Raw genomic sequence first — 12,294 nt, 5'->3', positions numbered from 1 at the left:
ACCTTGAACAAAATGCTTTCTTTACAATGCTTTACAGTCCATCAGCTAGAAAGTAGGCCAACAAGCAGCCGCACCCCATTTTTTCTAAATTAAAGATGTTTTTTAAAAAGCGGTTTTCCTCACCAGCAGCCGCAGCGCAGCTCGCAGAGGAAGCCCCGCTCCCATAAACCCACCACGCAGCGCGGTGGGCAGCCCCGGCACCGCCGGCCGAGGCCCGGGAGGAAGGCGAGGCCTAGCCTGGGCCGTCGATCCAGCCCCGACACGCTCTACGAGACGCGGGGGGAGAAGGCCCGGCCCTGCGTGCACAAAGCCTGGGCAGGGGCAAACACCACCCCTCAAAGAGCAAAGACCAGCTTCCCCGGCCTCCTGAAGGGACCCCGCGGCCTCCCTTCCGGAGCCTCCCCCCCGCCTCAGAGGTCTCCTCGCAGCCCTCCGGCCAGGGCTAACCGCTCTCACCGAAGCAGACGGTCGCCAGGTCTCCGGTGGGGCTGGCTAGCGGGTAGCGCGGGGTATGGGGCTGGCTCCGGCGCCCTCCGCCCGCTCCCGCCGCACTCAAACGTCCGCAACAAAATGGCGGCGGCAACCACAGACACCCTCCCTCCTCCCACCGCCCGCGCCGAGCCGGTCAAAATGGCGGTGGCGACGCGCAGGACGCAGGCGCAGAGCCTCGCACGTCACCACACCCCCTCTATTGGGCGGGGCAGCCCTGACGCAGTGGCCCACCCCTCGGCCATTGGTGCCCCGCGGCGGCGTGGGCGGGCCCGGGCCGGGCCGTGGGCGGGCTCCATCACGTAGGCGGAGCCGCTGCGGCCTGGCCGGGCTCCAGCGGGGCCGGTCCCCGGTTCCCTCCGCCGCGTTCCTGAGCCCCACGGCAGGACCCGATCCCGTAAGGGCCACCCGGCGGGGACCTGGCCTGGGCGGAGGCGTCGAAGACCCGAGAAGGCCTCAGGGGGATCTCCGATCCCCCCGCGGCCGGGCCGGGCCTGTGGCCTGGCTGTCCTCCATGTCTCCCCACTTTCTACCGGGGACCCCCCGTGTGGGGTCCGACCGGGGAGGCGGGGTGAGGGCCCAGAGCCGTGCAGGGTGCGTGGGGAGCACCGGGGCCGGCCCCAGCCCCGGCAGACGATGGCGCTGGTGGCCCTGCGTGGGGCCGGGCCGGGCCTCAGCGTGGGGGCCGCTGGCTGGAGGCCCGGCTGGGCGAGGAGATAAGAACCGGTTCCTCCAGCCCCACGGGGCGCGGTGCCCGTGCCTCTGGCGGGATGGGGAACGAGTCCCGGCCTGCGGCGGCCCCCCAGACCCTCATGTGTCTCTATCTGTTGCACCCCGGTGTCCGGCACCCCAAGGCCCCCGGGCAGGCTGGAATTGCCCGCCCCTGCTCTGCTGTGCCCTGGGGTGGCTGGGGGTTGATGCCAGGCTCCGGGGCAGGGTGGGGCGCAGGGTGCAATGGAGGAGCCAGGGCAGGGTGGAGACGGGGATGTCTCCAGGCACTTGGAGTGACCCAGGGTGGCTTTTCCCCATGACCCCGTGGCTCAGGAGAGGGAAGGCTCCCTGGTATCCCCGGGGGCACTAGCAGGGGGACAGGTCAGAAACCCCGACCCTGGTAACGAAGCAGCTGACAACACGCCTCTGGCTGGGTCGGTGCCTTTATTGTGGAGCTGGATCCCACTGGGATCCCCTGGGTCTGCTGGGGTGTGGAGGCTGAGCTGGGGAGGCAGCAGGCGGGCTCTGCGTTTTGGGGATGCCATGGACAGCTGCTGCGGGGTGGGGACCAGCCTGGGTCAGGCGTTCTCCCAGAAGAAGGTGTTGCAGGCCACGGTGAGGGCAGCCACCAGGACCACGTACTCCTGGAAGTCCACCTCCCCGTCGCCGTTCTCATCCAGGTCCTGCATGATCTTCTCCACAGCACTCGTGTCCTTCTGGGTCTGTGGGGGGGGTGTGACAGGGTGAGCCTCGGGGCTCGGCAGCCCAGCTGCTGTCCCAGGACATGGAAGGAAAGGAGGACCCCCCCAGCCCCCGCGCCCCTGCATGGCCGGTCCTTACCTCCAGGAAGCAGCCCAGCTCGCTCTGCAGCAGCTCCTTCAGCTCCTTCTTGCTCAGCTTGTACTTGTCCCCCTCTTTGCCGGAGTAGTGGTGGAAGACATTGATGAGTGTCTCCATGGCCACTTCCAGCTGCGACGCCATGGCTCCGGCTGCGGGGAGGCACCCGCTGTGTTACGGGGGGAAGCCATCAGCCCCCCTCGCCCCGAGGTGCAGCCCCCAAATCGCAGCCACCCCCTGCCCCCGTCCCCTGCTGGGGAGTGTCGCATGCCGTGGCCTCCACTCCAAATGCTTGGCGCGGGACAGAGAGCCGGCAGCGGGTCCATGGGGGTCTCGGGGCACCCCTTTGCTCCCCAGGGCTAGGTGGGGTGCTCCTGTGGGAGGGGGCTCCGGCCGCCTGCCCCCTCACAGGGCAGCCGTGCCCCAGCCATGCCCCGTGCTCACCTGAGCTCCCTGCCGCACCGCCGGCCCGCTGCTCCAAGTGTGCCAGACTGGGCCGGCCGGGGACATTAAATAAGCTCCAAGCCCCCTCCCTCCGGGAGGATCTGATACCGCGGCTGGACAGCCCGGCTGGCACCGCCAGGCCGCCCCGCGCCGCCTTCGCGGGGGCTGGGACGCGGGGAGCCCGAACCCCCGGTGCCCCGCGGCCCCGCTCACCCCACACCGGCCCCGGGATGGCACAGAGGAGTATTTCCAGCCCCACGGGTGCCTGTGGGGTGGTGGTGGGCAGGGGAGGGGTGGGCAGCGATGCTGAGAGTCACTTTGGGGGGCTCAATGTCCCTCCCAATGCTAAACCTCAGGTGTCCCTTCTTGCCACCCGCATGGCTGACGCTGGCCCCACTGTGGCCCTGTGGGGCAGCGGGATGCTAGGGGGCATGGGGACGTGTGGGGTGGGCAGTGGGGTCCCTCGCCGGGGCCACCCCCCATCCGGCTCTGCCTGCCAGCCCTGGCTGGGCTCGCAGCCGCGGCCCCCGTGGCACCTGGCGCCCGGGGTCTGACCCCGCGGCATCACCCGTTCGGCGCCCGCCGGCATCCCCCATCTGTCAGCGCCGCGGTGCCATGCCGGATCCGTCCTCAGCCCTCCTCCCCCAGGCTGATAAGGTGTGGGTATCCGGTGTCCTCGGCCTGGCCACGGGAGCCAGCCGGGGCCGGGGGGAGCTGGTGGGGGCTATCGGGTGACTCAAGCCTGGCCCCCCGGGGCCGCCCGCTCCGCGCACACAGAAAGGCCTCTTGTCAAATTAAAAAAGACCCACAATCCCAGCCTGGAGGTTGCTCCAGCAACGGCTCGGCCAAGAAACCAGATTCCTGAGCTGGCATTGCCGATGCCGATAATCCCGGCCGCGCTGCGGCTCTCGTTACAGCCCTGCATCCACGCGGCCGGGGCGGCGTGGGGCCGAACCCACCACGGCCTCGCCGGCACTGGCATCCCCGGGGGAACAGCAGCGGTGCCGAGCCCCCAAACTCAGGCGGGGACCATCATCCCACTTTTTTGGGACCCCACTGCTGAGGGGGCAGGGGAGCTGCCAGGAGCTGCGGCATGGCATCCTGGCTTTTCGCAAGAGCCGGGTGGTGCCGGGCTCTTTATCCGGGATTCCAGTCTTAATATGGGGTTAATTATATCCTGCTCCTTCCGTTTCCATTTCCCGCACTTCCCGTCCTGGGAAACGCTGCAGCCGCATGGCACCCCCCTGCCTGGGGACCCCCAAACCATCCTGCCCCCCCGACCCTGTGTGGCCACCCCACCACCACTGCCCTGTGCTGGAGGGTTTGGGGTCATGTGCAGGGTCTTGGGGGTCCAGCTCCTGTCCTGCATCTGGGGCAGCTGAGGTGGCTGCAATGAGGGTTCCTGGCTGGAGCTGGGGGTCCCAGGTGGAGGTGGGTGTCCCAGATGGAAGTGGAGGTCCTCCGTGGAGGCTCAGGAGCTGCTTCCCAGCAGGACACAGCTCTCATTTTTGGTGTGGGGCAGGGAGGGGGCTCTGGGGCTCTGGAGAGCTCTGGTGAGCTCCAGGATCTGGGGTCCAGGGACAGGGGGGGAACGGGGAAGGACCCCGGTGGCACTCACTCGGCGGTGTCTGCGTGGGGGCTGGCGGCAGCGGAGCCCCTGTGCCCGGTCCCAAGTGCAGCTTGGCAGCGGGCAGGATCCGGCCGCCCCTTCCGGGAAAGCCTGGCCCGGGGCCGTGTCGCCTGCCCGGTTGGGCAGCAGCTGCCCGTGACGGGAACAGGCATCGCCACCCGGTCCTGAGCTTAAAATAACCCAACCCCGATCCCCGCAGTGGGCACAGAGCGGGGGCTGCCATGCCCCAGGCACCGGCACGGCCGCTGTGTCCGACTGCCTGGATGTGCTGAGCTCCCCAAGGGCTCCGGCTGCGCTCGCAGGGGCTCTGGTTTGCTCTTACTAAACCCCAAACCTCCCCAGAGATCAGGATTCGGCCGGGCGTTTCCCGGGTGGTGGGACTGGCTGGAGCCGGGTGCCCAAGGGTAAAGCCCGACGCCGCGGGGCCATCGCGTGGGCGCCGGAGGGGTCGGCTCCGGGCGCCGTGGCCCCGCTCCCTGCCGCTGCGGTGCCGGCCGCGGGGAGAGCACGCCCGGCGTGTCCACACTGGCAGATCCCCAGGACAAGCTCTTACCAAACCGGGAGCAGCGAGGGACATGCCAGGAGGTTTACACACATCTTGGAACAGGTTTCTGCCGCTGCGACTCCCCATGCTCCACTTTGACCCAGCTAAACCAGTTGCTCCAGTTGCTGGTGCCGGGGCTGGGCTGATCTTGTCTCTCCGTCCCATCGCTGGAGCATGGAAGAGGCTTTTCCATCCCTGGGGTTTGGAGCACGGGGAGCTGCCGGGCGCCTGCCGTGCCGGGGCCGGGGGCGTCACGATGGCACTGGGCACCCAGTTTTGCAGCCTCAAATAATGAGGCTCCCCTCCAGCGAGCCCTGACACGGACCACTGCCAGGCTGGCACTCGTGGTGGCCACAGTCACCATCCCTGGTTGGGGACCACAACCAAGACAGGCTGGGGCCAGGATCGGGGCCAGGACACGGGGGCAGGTGCCAAACCCCTGGGATGCACCTGCACCCCGGACCCCGGGCTCTCGCCCCGGCACACAGAGTTCTGCGATGTTCTGCCCCCTCCCGGTAGCACCGGGGTCCCCGAGGCCAGGTCACTGCTCCCTGTCCGCTGGGACAGCCCGGAGCAGGGATCCTGGGCTCAACCGGGAGGTGCCGTGTCTCCTGCCACCTGTGATTTGGGCGCATCCTGTCGCAGGGCCGCTGCAGCGCCTGCTGCCTCCTCGCCCCGTCCCGGCACCCCGAATTCCAGGGGCGGCGAGTCACGGGCCCGCCTGGCTCTCGGGGCCGGTGATTCACCCCAAACCTGTCCCCGTCCCCGCCGAGCCTGACTCACCCCAGTGGTTTCCCAAGAGACCATCTCGGTACCCTGACGTGGGGCTCGGCGGAAGTCCCGTCCCTGTCCCCCCCGTCACCCCGGGGAGGGGGCCGGGCCGGACGGGGCTGCAGGAAGCCAATTCCTCCCCTGTGAGCTGGTGTGACGGGTGCGGGGTGGGGACCGGGCTGCCTGGTGCCGGCCGGAGCCTCCCCATCCCCGTGGAGAGGTGGAGTGAGTGCGTCAGGGCTCAGCAGAAACCAGGCCGGTGACGGCGGCGTTGCGCCGGGGACCTCCCTGTTCTGGGTCCCCAAACGCTGCTGGTGGGGGGTTTCCAGGCTGTGCTGGGCTCCCGGGGATCCCACTCCCATGTGCTGTCCCGGAGGGGCTGCTCACCTCGGCCTCGCTCCCTGTCACGCTCGGTGTCGCGCTGCCGCGAGTGCACCAGGACATAGCCCCTGCGGGGTGCAGGGATGGGGTGACCGGCAACCAGGCGTGCCCCTGCCACGCTCTGAGCAGAGACGGTCCCCAGCGTCACCCCCATCCCGCGCCGCCGCCCCCGGTGTCCCCACGCCTCTCCCCGGGGCCGTGCCGTGGGCGCCACGCGGATGGTTTGGGGCCGAGGCGCGGTGCTGGGGTGCGGGATGCAGCTCGGGGGCCCCGTGGGAACGGTGGTGCCGAGGCACGGAGCTGCTCGGTCTCCCAGGAGGAAACCTGCCAGGGTTGCCATGTTATAAATACACCATGATTAAAGGGGAGCGCTCGGGCCGTTCCAACCCCCTAATTAATTTGGATTAATTAATTTTTACAAAGCCCACTATTAATAGGGATGATGTCAGCGGGCGGCTGAGTCACAACTCTCACTCGGTGCGGGTCGAGCCCGGCCCTGGGCCCGCAGCGCCGCTGGATCGCGGGCCGGGCCGAACGGCCGCATCGCCGCACGGCAGGACGTGAGTGCGGCGCCGGGGACCGCGTCCCCGTCCCCGGCGCGACCCCGTCCCTGCAAGGGCTGCGTTGGGGGTGAGACCTGCCCTGCACCCCCAGAAAGGTCTGGGTGACGCAAACGTGCTCCGTCCTGCCGCGTCCCTCTCCTCTGCCCCGTGGTCCCATCCTGCTCCCCACCGGCGCATCCCGTGGCGGTGCCGCGGCGGCCGGGGCAGGCTCGCGCCAGCGGGGCCGAGCGCTGAGCTTGCTCCGCTGCCCGCGCGGGGAGGGGGAGCGGAGCACGTCTCCGCGCCCGGGCGGTGTCTGTGCGTCCGTCCGACCGTCCGCCACAGGAAATCCAACGCCGTGGCGCAGGGGGCAAAGCGCCGCGCTCTCCCCTGCCGCGCCGCGGGGTAGCAAACCTCCCGGGGGGCCGTGAGCTGCCCGCAGCCCCCTGCCCGCAGCCCCCTGCCCGCAGCTCCCTGCCCGCAGCTCCCTGCCCGCAGGCGAGGGGGTAAGTAGGGAACTGCAGCCTGCGGCGCCGGCCCCACCCCGGCCACCGTGCCTCCGGCGCTCGCAGGACGGGAGCAACGCTGGGCACCCCCGCTGCCCCCCTGTGCCTTTCCTGACGTCACCCTGTCCCTGCCGCCTCTGGTGTCGGTGCCGTGCTGCGCCCAACGGCAGCGGCGTCAGCGAGCGGCTCCGCTCCCCCTCCCCGCGCCAGCTCCCCTCGGGAGCAGAGGGGCGACCCCCAGAGCTGAGCTGAGACCTCGCAGACTCACTGCACCCCGGGCTGGGGAAGCGGAGAGGGTCCCCTTCTCCCAACGCACCCTGGGCATCGCCTCGCTGGGGTGCTCCTCCGACCCACGGCTCCTCTCTCTGCAGCCCCGGGCCACTGCCGTGCCCCGGCACCATGGCCACTGGCGAGCTGACCGAGCTGGAGGCGGCCATCGAGAAGATCGTCAGCGTCTTCTTCACCTACGCGGGGAAGGAAGGCAAGAAGGGAACGCTGACGGCCGGCGAGTTCAAGGAGCTGGTCCAGCTCCAGCTGCCCAACCTGATGAAGGTGAGGTGAGGGGCAGCATGTGGGGGGGGGGCTGGGGGGGCTAGCTGGATCCCCGCGGGTCCCCCAAGAGCTGGGGGGCTGCTTCCGGTACCCTGGGATTTGCAAGCAAGAGCGAGCAGCAGCCCCTGCTCCCCCCAGCCCCATCCCACTCGCTAGGGACTGGGATGCGGCCGAGCCTCCCGTGTCCCCCCCGCAGGACGTCCCCTCCCTGGAGGAGAAGATGAGTGAGCTGGATGTGAACAATGACGAGGAGCTGAAATTCGGCGAGTACTGGCGGCTGATCGGGGAGCTGGCGAAGGCCATGCGGAGCGAGAAAGCGGGGAAGAAGAAGTGATGGGGCTGGTGGGGAGCTAATAAAAGAGGTTTCCCTGAGCCCGAGCGTCGCTGCTGTTCTTAGCGGGGGGCTCCCGATTTGGGCAGCCCGTCTCCTCCCCTGCCTGCATCTGCCCGTGGCCACGCCGTGCCCAGGGACCAGCCCGGCACCACGAGTCGGGGCTCACTCTGCGTTGGGGTGGCCGCCACGGGGAACCTGTGATGGATGGGGCCATTCCCAAATCGCTCTGGCTTGCGGGGTGCCACCCTGCGCCCCCCAGACTCCGTCCTGCCGGGCTGTGGGGTTGCTTAGTGTGACCCCGGTGGGTGGCAGAGATGTGGCTGGGACCGGCGCGGGGCTCAGGAGCATCTCCGGCAGCGATGCCGTGGTGGCCACGGTAGCCGCCGTCTCCAAGGCGTCAATGCCCATCCTCTCTGGGGTCTTGGGTGACACGCGGGGGAACGCGTCCGCTGGCACAGCAGGCCCCCGGCTCAGCACCCCTAAACCGAGCTCCCGTTCCTGGCGTTCAGCTCGCAAATCCCAGTGCTGCTGGGAAATAGCGAAATCCCTGCCGGGGGGTGACCCGTCCCCGAGCCGGCCGGGGCCCGGTGCCCGGGTGGCCGTTCCCACGCGGCGCTGCGGGGCTGTGCTGCGCCGGGCTGGATGGGGAGCCATCAGTGTGGCCGGGAAGGAGGCGTTTCCCGGCCCCACGCTGGCCCCGGGCCAGGCTCCGAAATGAGATGCCTTGCACCACACCGCAGCTGGCGGCGCGCAGGGAGCTCCCACTCACACCTCCCCGCGGTATAAAACGCCGGCACGCCGCAGCCCGCGCAGACCCAGGAGAGCCCGTGGAGCAGGTAAGTGGCCTATCCGCCACCACGGGATGGGGGTCCGCGCCCAGGGGTCCTGCCACTCCTCCGCATCCCCCCTGCTCCCACGCTCGGCTCTGCCATGACTTGCCACTGGGGCAGGGATGCTCCTGCTGCCGGGACATGTCCCGGCAGCTCACCGCGTCCTCGGGCTCCTTCCTCGCCCCGTGCTCAGTCCCGGCGCCCAAGGAGGGGAAACTCCCCCCAAGCCGAGAGCTGAGCCTGGCTTTCTTCTCCCACCAGCTCCCCAAGACCCCGTCGGAGAGGACAGCCCCACCACTGCTGCCACCGAGGACCTACAGACCCGCGAGGAGCAGCATGGGCCAGTGCAACTGCCGCAAGAAGCGCAAGGTCCATGAACGACACCGGGCACCGGGAGGGCCGGGACACCCGGCGGGGCGCGGGGCGCGGGGGTGACCCTGCACGGCCCCATCCCTTGGAGCACGGCCTTGGGCACGGGGTGACTCAGAGCAGCGCGGCTGGGCCAGCCCCATCCCGGAGCCAGACTCCAGCGGAGGAGCCGGGGGGGCTGTTTCGGGGTTCGGCGACGCTGCCCCGGCGCTGGGCAGGGTGACCTGGTGCCGCAGACTTGGAGCCGCTTGAAAGCTCGGGGAACCAGGCAGCTTTCTCCAGCTCCTGCGGACTCACCTTCGGGAGCTGCCCTCGCTCCTTGCAACCTCTCCAAGGATGCCCAACGGCAGAAAGTCTCCTGTTTTCCTCGGCTTTCAAACGGGAGGTGCCCACCCTGCGCCCCTTTGCACCTGCGGAGGATTTGGCCCTGGCCGGCCGAGCCGGGGCGCCGGGCTGAGGCTCTGAAGATCCCTGGGTTCTTCCTAATGGGCATCGCCAGATGTGGTTTAAGAGTGTTTCAAGGGGAAACCGCAGATGCCGAGTGAATCACCATCGTTTCCCTTCAAACACAGCTTCGGCTAATTAGCACAAGTGGCCGGGGAGCCAGGCGCGTGGGTCAGGCCGGGCTCTGCCCCCCACCCCACTGGGGAAGGGGTCCGCAGCCCCGACGGGGAGGAAGAGGGGCTCCTGCCGCCGCCAAGCCCTTGCCGGCAGGCGCCCGCGTCGTCCCGGGCACTGACTCATGCCGCCATCCGCCGCTTGTGCAAAGGAGAGGAAGAACCAGTCCGGACGGCCGCGGCGGCCCCCGCGCGCCATGGGTGTAGCGCCCGGAGACGCCGTGGTGGCTGAGCCTTGCTGGCCCGGGGCAGGGAGAAGTCCGGGCGAGCAGAGATGGCGGGTGACATGCCTGCGGGGAGGGGTGTCACATCGAGGAGGAGGGGGGTATGGCAGCTGTAGGGGGTATTGCAGCTGTGCGGAGCCCGTATGGAGGGATGCAACATCTATAGGGCAGGGTCTCATGCCTGTGCGGAGCGGTCACATCTGTGCGGCGGGGTTTCACATCTGCGTGGGGGTCCCCGCTCTGTGCAGTGAGGTTTTAGGTCTGCGGAGGGGTCTCCCAGCTGCACGGAGGGCTATCGTGTTGATGAGGAGGTTTATCACATCGCTGTGGAGGGGCTGAGCATCTGCAGAGAGCACTGGCACATCTGCTCAGGGGGTGTCCCATCGACGTGGGGGCTTGTCCTGTCCCTCTGGGGGACTCCCCGTCCGCCCGGGGGGGGGTCCGGCCGGCGCTCACCCTCTCTCCCCCCGCGCAGGACTGCCAGGAGCTCACCGACGTGGAGCGGGCCATCGAGACCGTCATCAACCAGTTCCACTGCTACGCGGTGAAGGGGCAGAAGGAGTACCTGACGCCCAACGAGATGCAGGAGCTGGTGGTGCAGAAGCTGCCCCACCTGGGCAAGGTGAGGGCAGAGCCTGGGGGCGGGCAGGGGGAGCCGGGGTGGGCACGGGCTGCCCGCGGCACCCCGCAGCCCCGTCACCCCGACGCTTTTCTGCCCCCGCTGCAGTGCGTGGGACCGCTGGACGAGAAGATCGAATGCATGGGAGACCCTAACGAGGCCAAGCTGGAGTTCGGAGAGTACTGGGACATGATGGGGGACGCGGCCAAGGGCTGCCGGAGGAAGTAGAGGGTGGCAGGGGACGGGAAGGCGCCCGAGGCCTCAGGCTCTGCACCGAGAAGCGTGAGAGGCTGCTGGTGCCGGTGGGACGCGCCTGGGAAAACGCAGCGTCGCTCCTGCCGGGGCTCGTCTCCTCCCGCGTCCCCGGCCGGGGCGGAGGGATCCCCCCTCCCCGGCTCCATCCCTGCCCTCTCTCGTCTCTCCTCCCCGTCAGGAAACCTCCCTTCCCATCCCCAGCTCTGGCCCGTGCCGTGGCGGGAGGGAGGTGGCAAGGGGGTTCCTGGCCCCGGCTCTGGAGCCGCCTTTCCCCGTCCTTCGCTCCAGAGCCTTTACCCCTGGGGTTGTCCCACCTCCGACCCCGAAAACCTCCGGTTGCAGGTCCCCCAGCCCCGCAGCAGCGCAGCCAGAGGGACGCGGCTCCTTTCCCCCCAAAAGCCCTCGGCTGTGCGGGCTCGTGCCCCCGGCCCCGTGCCCCCGGCCCCGTGCCCTGCCACCCCACGGGAGCCCCTTTGCCACAGTTCTGCCTCGTGCTTCGAGCACCTTCAGGGGCACCCCGGGCTCCGGGCCAGCACCGGCGTCGCCGTGCGCGGCCTGGGCGTGTTCCCCGCCCTTCCCCCGGTGGGGGGACCACGGTGCCCTGCGGTCGCCCGCGTTTTGGGGTGCTGTGCCGGGGCGTGCCGCCCGCATGGTGCTCCCCCACCTGCCCCTCTCCAGGGGTGCCGGCCCCGGCTGGCGGGCTGGGCTCGGGGCTGGGGCGGTAGCGGGTTGGTATCAGCTTGCGTCACTTGCAACCATTTTTGTATAAATTAATAAAGGAAAACACAGGAAAAAACCCAGCCGGGATGGGGCGACCTCATTTGTCCTTTGTGGCGGGGGAAAAGGGGGGCAGGAGGGGACGGGGCTGCAGCGGCCGCAGCCCTGAGCGTCGCACGAGCAGAGCACAAGGGCGCGAGGGATGCTGCCGGGTGGGCGAGGGATGATGCGGGCACACAAGGGACGCTGCGGGTGGGCGAGGGACGCTGCGGGTGGGCGAGGGACGCTGTGGGCACACGAGGGACGCTGTGGGCACGAGGGATGCTGCGGGTGTGCGAGGATGCTGCGGGCACACGAAGGACGCTGCGGGGTGTGCGAGGGATGCTGCGGGCACACGAGGGATGCTGCGGGCATGCGAGGGATGCTGCGGTCGTGCGAGGGACGCTGCGGGCACACGAGGGATGCTGCGGGCACACGAGGGATGCTGCGGGCACACGAGGGATGCTGCGGGCACACGAGGGATGCTGCGGGTGCGCGAGGGACGCTGCGGGCACACGAGGGATGCTGCGGGCACGTGAGGGACGCTGCGGGTGTGCGAGGGATGCTGCGGGTGTGCCCGCTGCTGTGAGTGTGTGTGAGCGCCGTGGGTGTGCGTGGGCATTGCGGGGGTGCACGGCTCTGGGGGTGCATGGCTCTGGGGTGCACGGGGCTGTGCACGTGCCCGGTTCCTGGGGTGCCTTGTACCTGGCGGTCCCCATTGCAGGCGCCCCACAAGTAGAGCCAGGGCCACGTCTCCGGACCAGGAACCCCGAGGGCTGGGCTGGAGGGAGCTCTGGAGGAGACTCCAAAATCCCGGGCTCGGAAAGAGCTGCGAGGCCAGCGGCAAGATCCCACCCGTGCCAGGAGAGCGTGGGATTTCTGC

General features: G+C 69.4%; 3 protein-coding genes across 3 annotated transcripts; 2 read left to right on the top strand and 1 right to left on the bottom strand.

Annotated features, from left to right (window-relative positions):
• Positions 1-1,778: 1,778 nt before the first annotated feature.
• On the bottom strand, positions 1,779-2,181 carry S100A1 (S100 calcium binding protein A1; the record flags this gene model as incomplete). The annotated part of the gene is made up of 2 exons (XM_082011460.1): positions 1,779-1,922; positions 2,041-2,181. The coding sequence occupies 2 exons, from the start codon at positions 2,179-2,181 to the stop codon at positions 1,779-1,781; spliced, it is 285 nt and encodes a 94-aa protein (XP_081867586.1).
• A 5,073-nt stretch (positions 2,182-7,254) lies between these two features.
• On the top strand, positions 7,255-7,741 carry S100A13 (S100 calcium binding protein A13; the record flags this gene model as incomplete). Its single annotated transcript, XM_082011728.1, has 2 exons — positions 7,255-7,407; positions 7,604-7,741. The coding sequence occupies 2 exons, from the start codon at positions 7,255-7,257 to the stop codon at positions 7,739-7,741; spliced, it is 291 nt and encodes a 96-aa protein (XP_081867854.1).
• A 1,166-nt stretch (positions 7,742-8,907) lies between these two features.
• On the top strand, positions 8,908-10,727 carry S100A14 (S100 calcium binding protein A14; the record flags this gene model as incomplete). Its single annotated transcript, XM_082011619.1, has 3 exons — positions 8,908-8,940; positions 10,257-10,403; positions 10,509-10,727. 3 exons carry the CDS (start codon positions 8,908-8,910, stop codon positions 10,626-10,628), a joined length of 300 nt encoding a protein of 99 aa, XP_081867745.1. The 3' UTR covers positions 10,629-10,727.
• Positions 10,728-12,294: the final 1,567 nt, after the last annotated feature.

The sequence above is a fragment of the Phaethon aethereus genome, assembly GCF_964289735.1.
Source record: "Phaethon aethereus genome assembly, chromosome: 28".
In the NCBI taxonomy this organism is placed as follows: domain Eukaryota; kingdom Metazoa; phylum Chordata; class Aves; order Phaethontiformes; family Phaethontidae; genus Phaethon; species Phaethon aethereus.
This window is presented reverse-complemented; position numbering and strand designations above follow the sequence as displayed.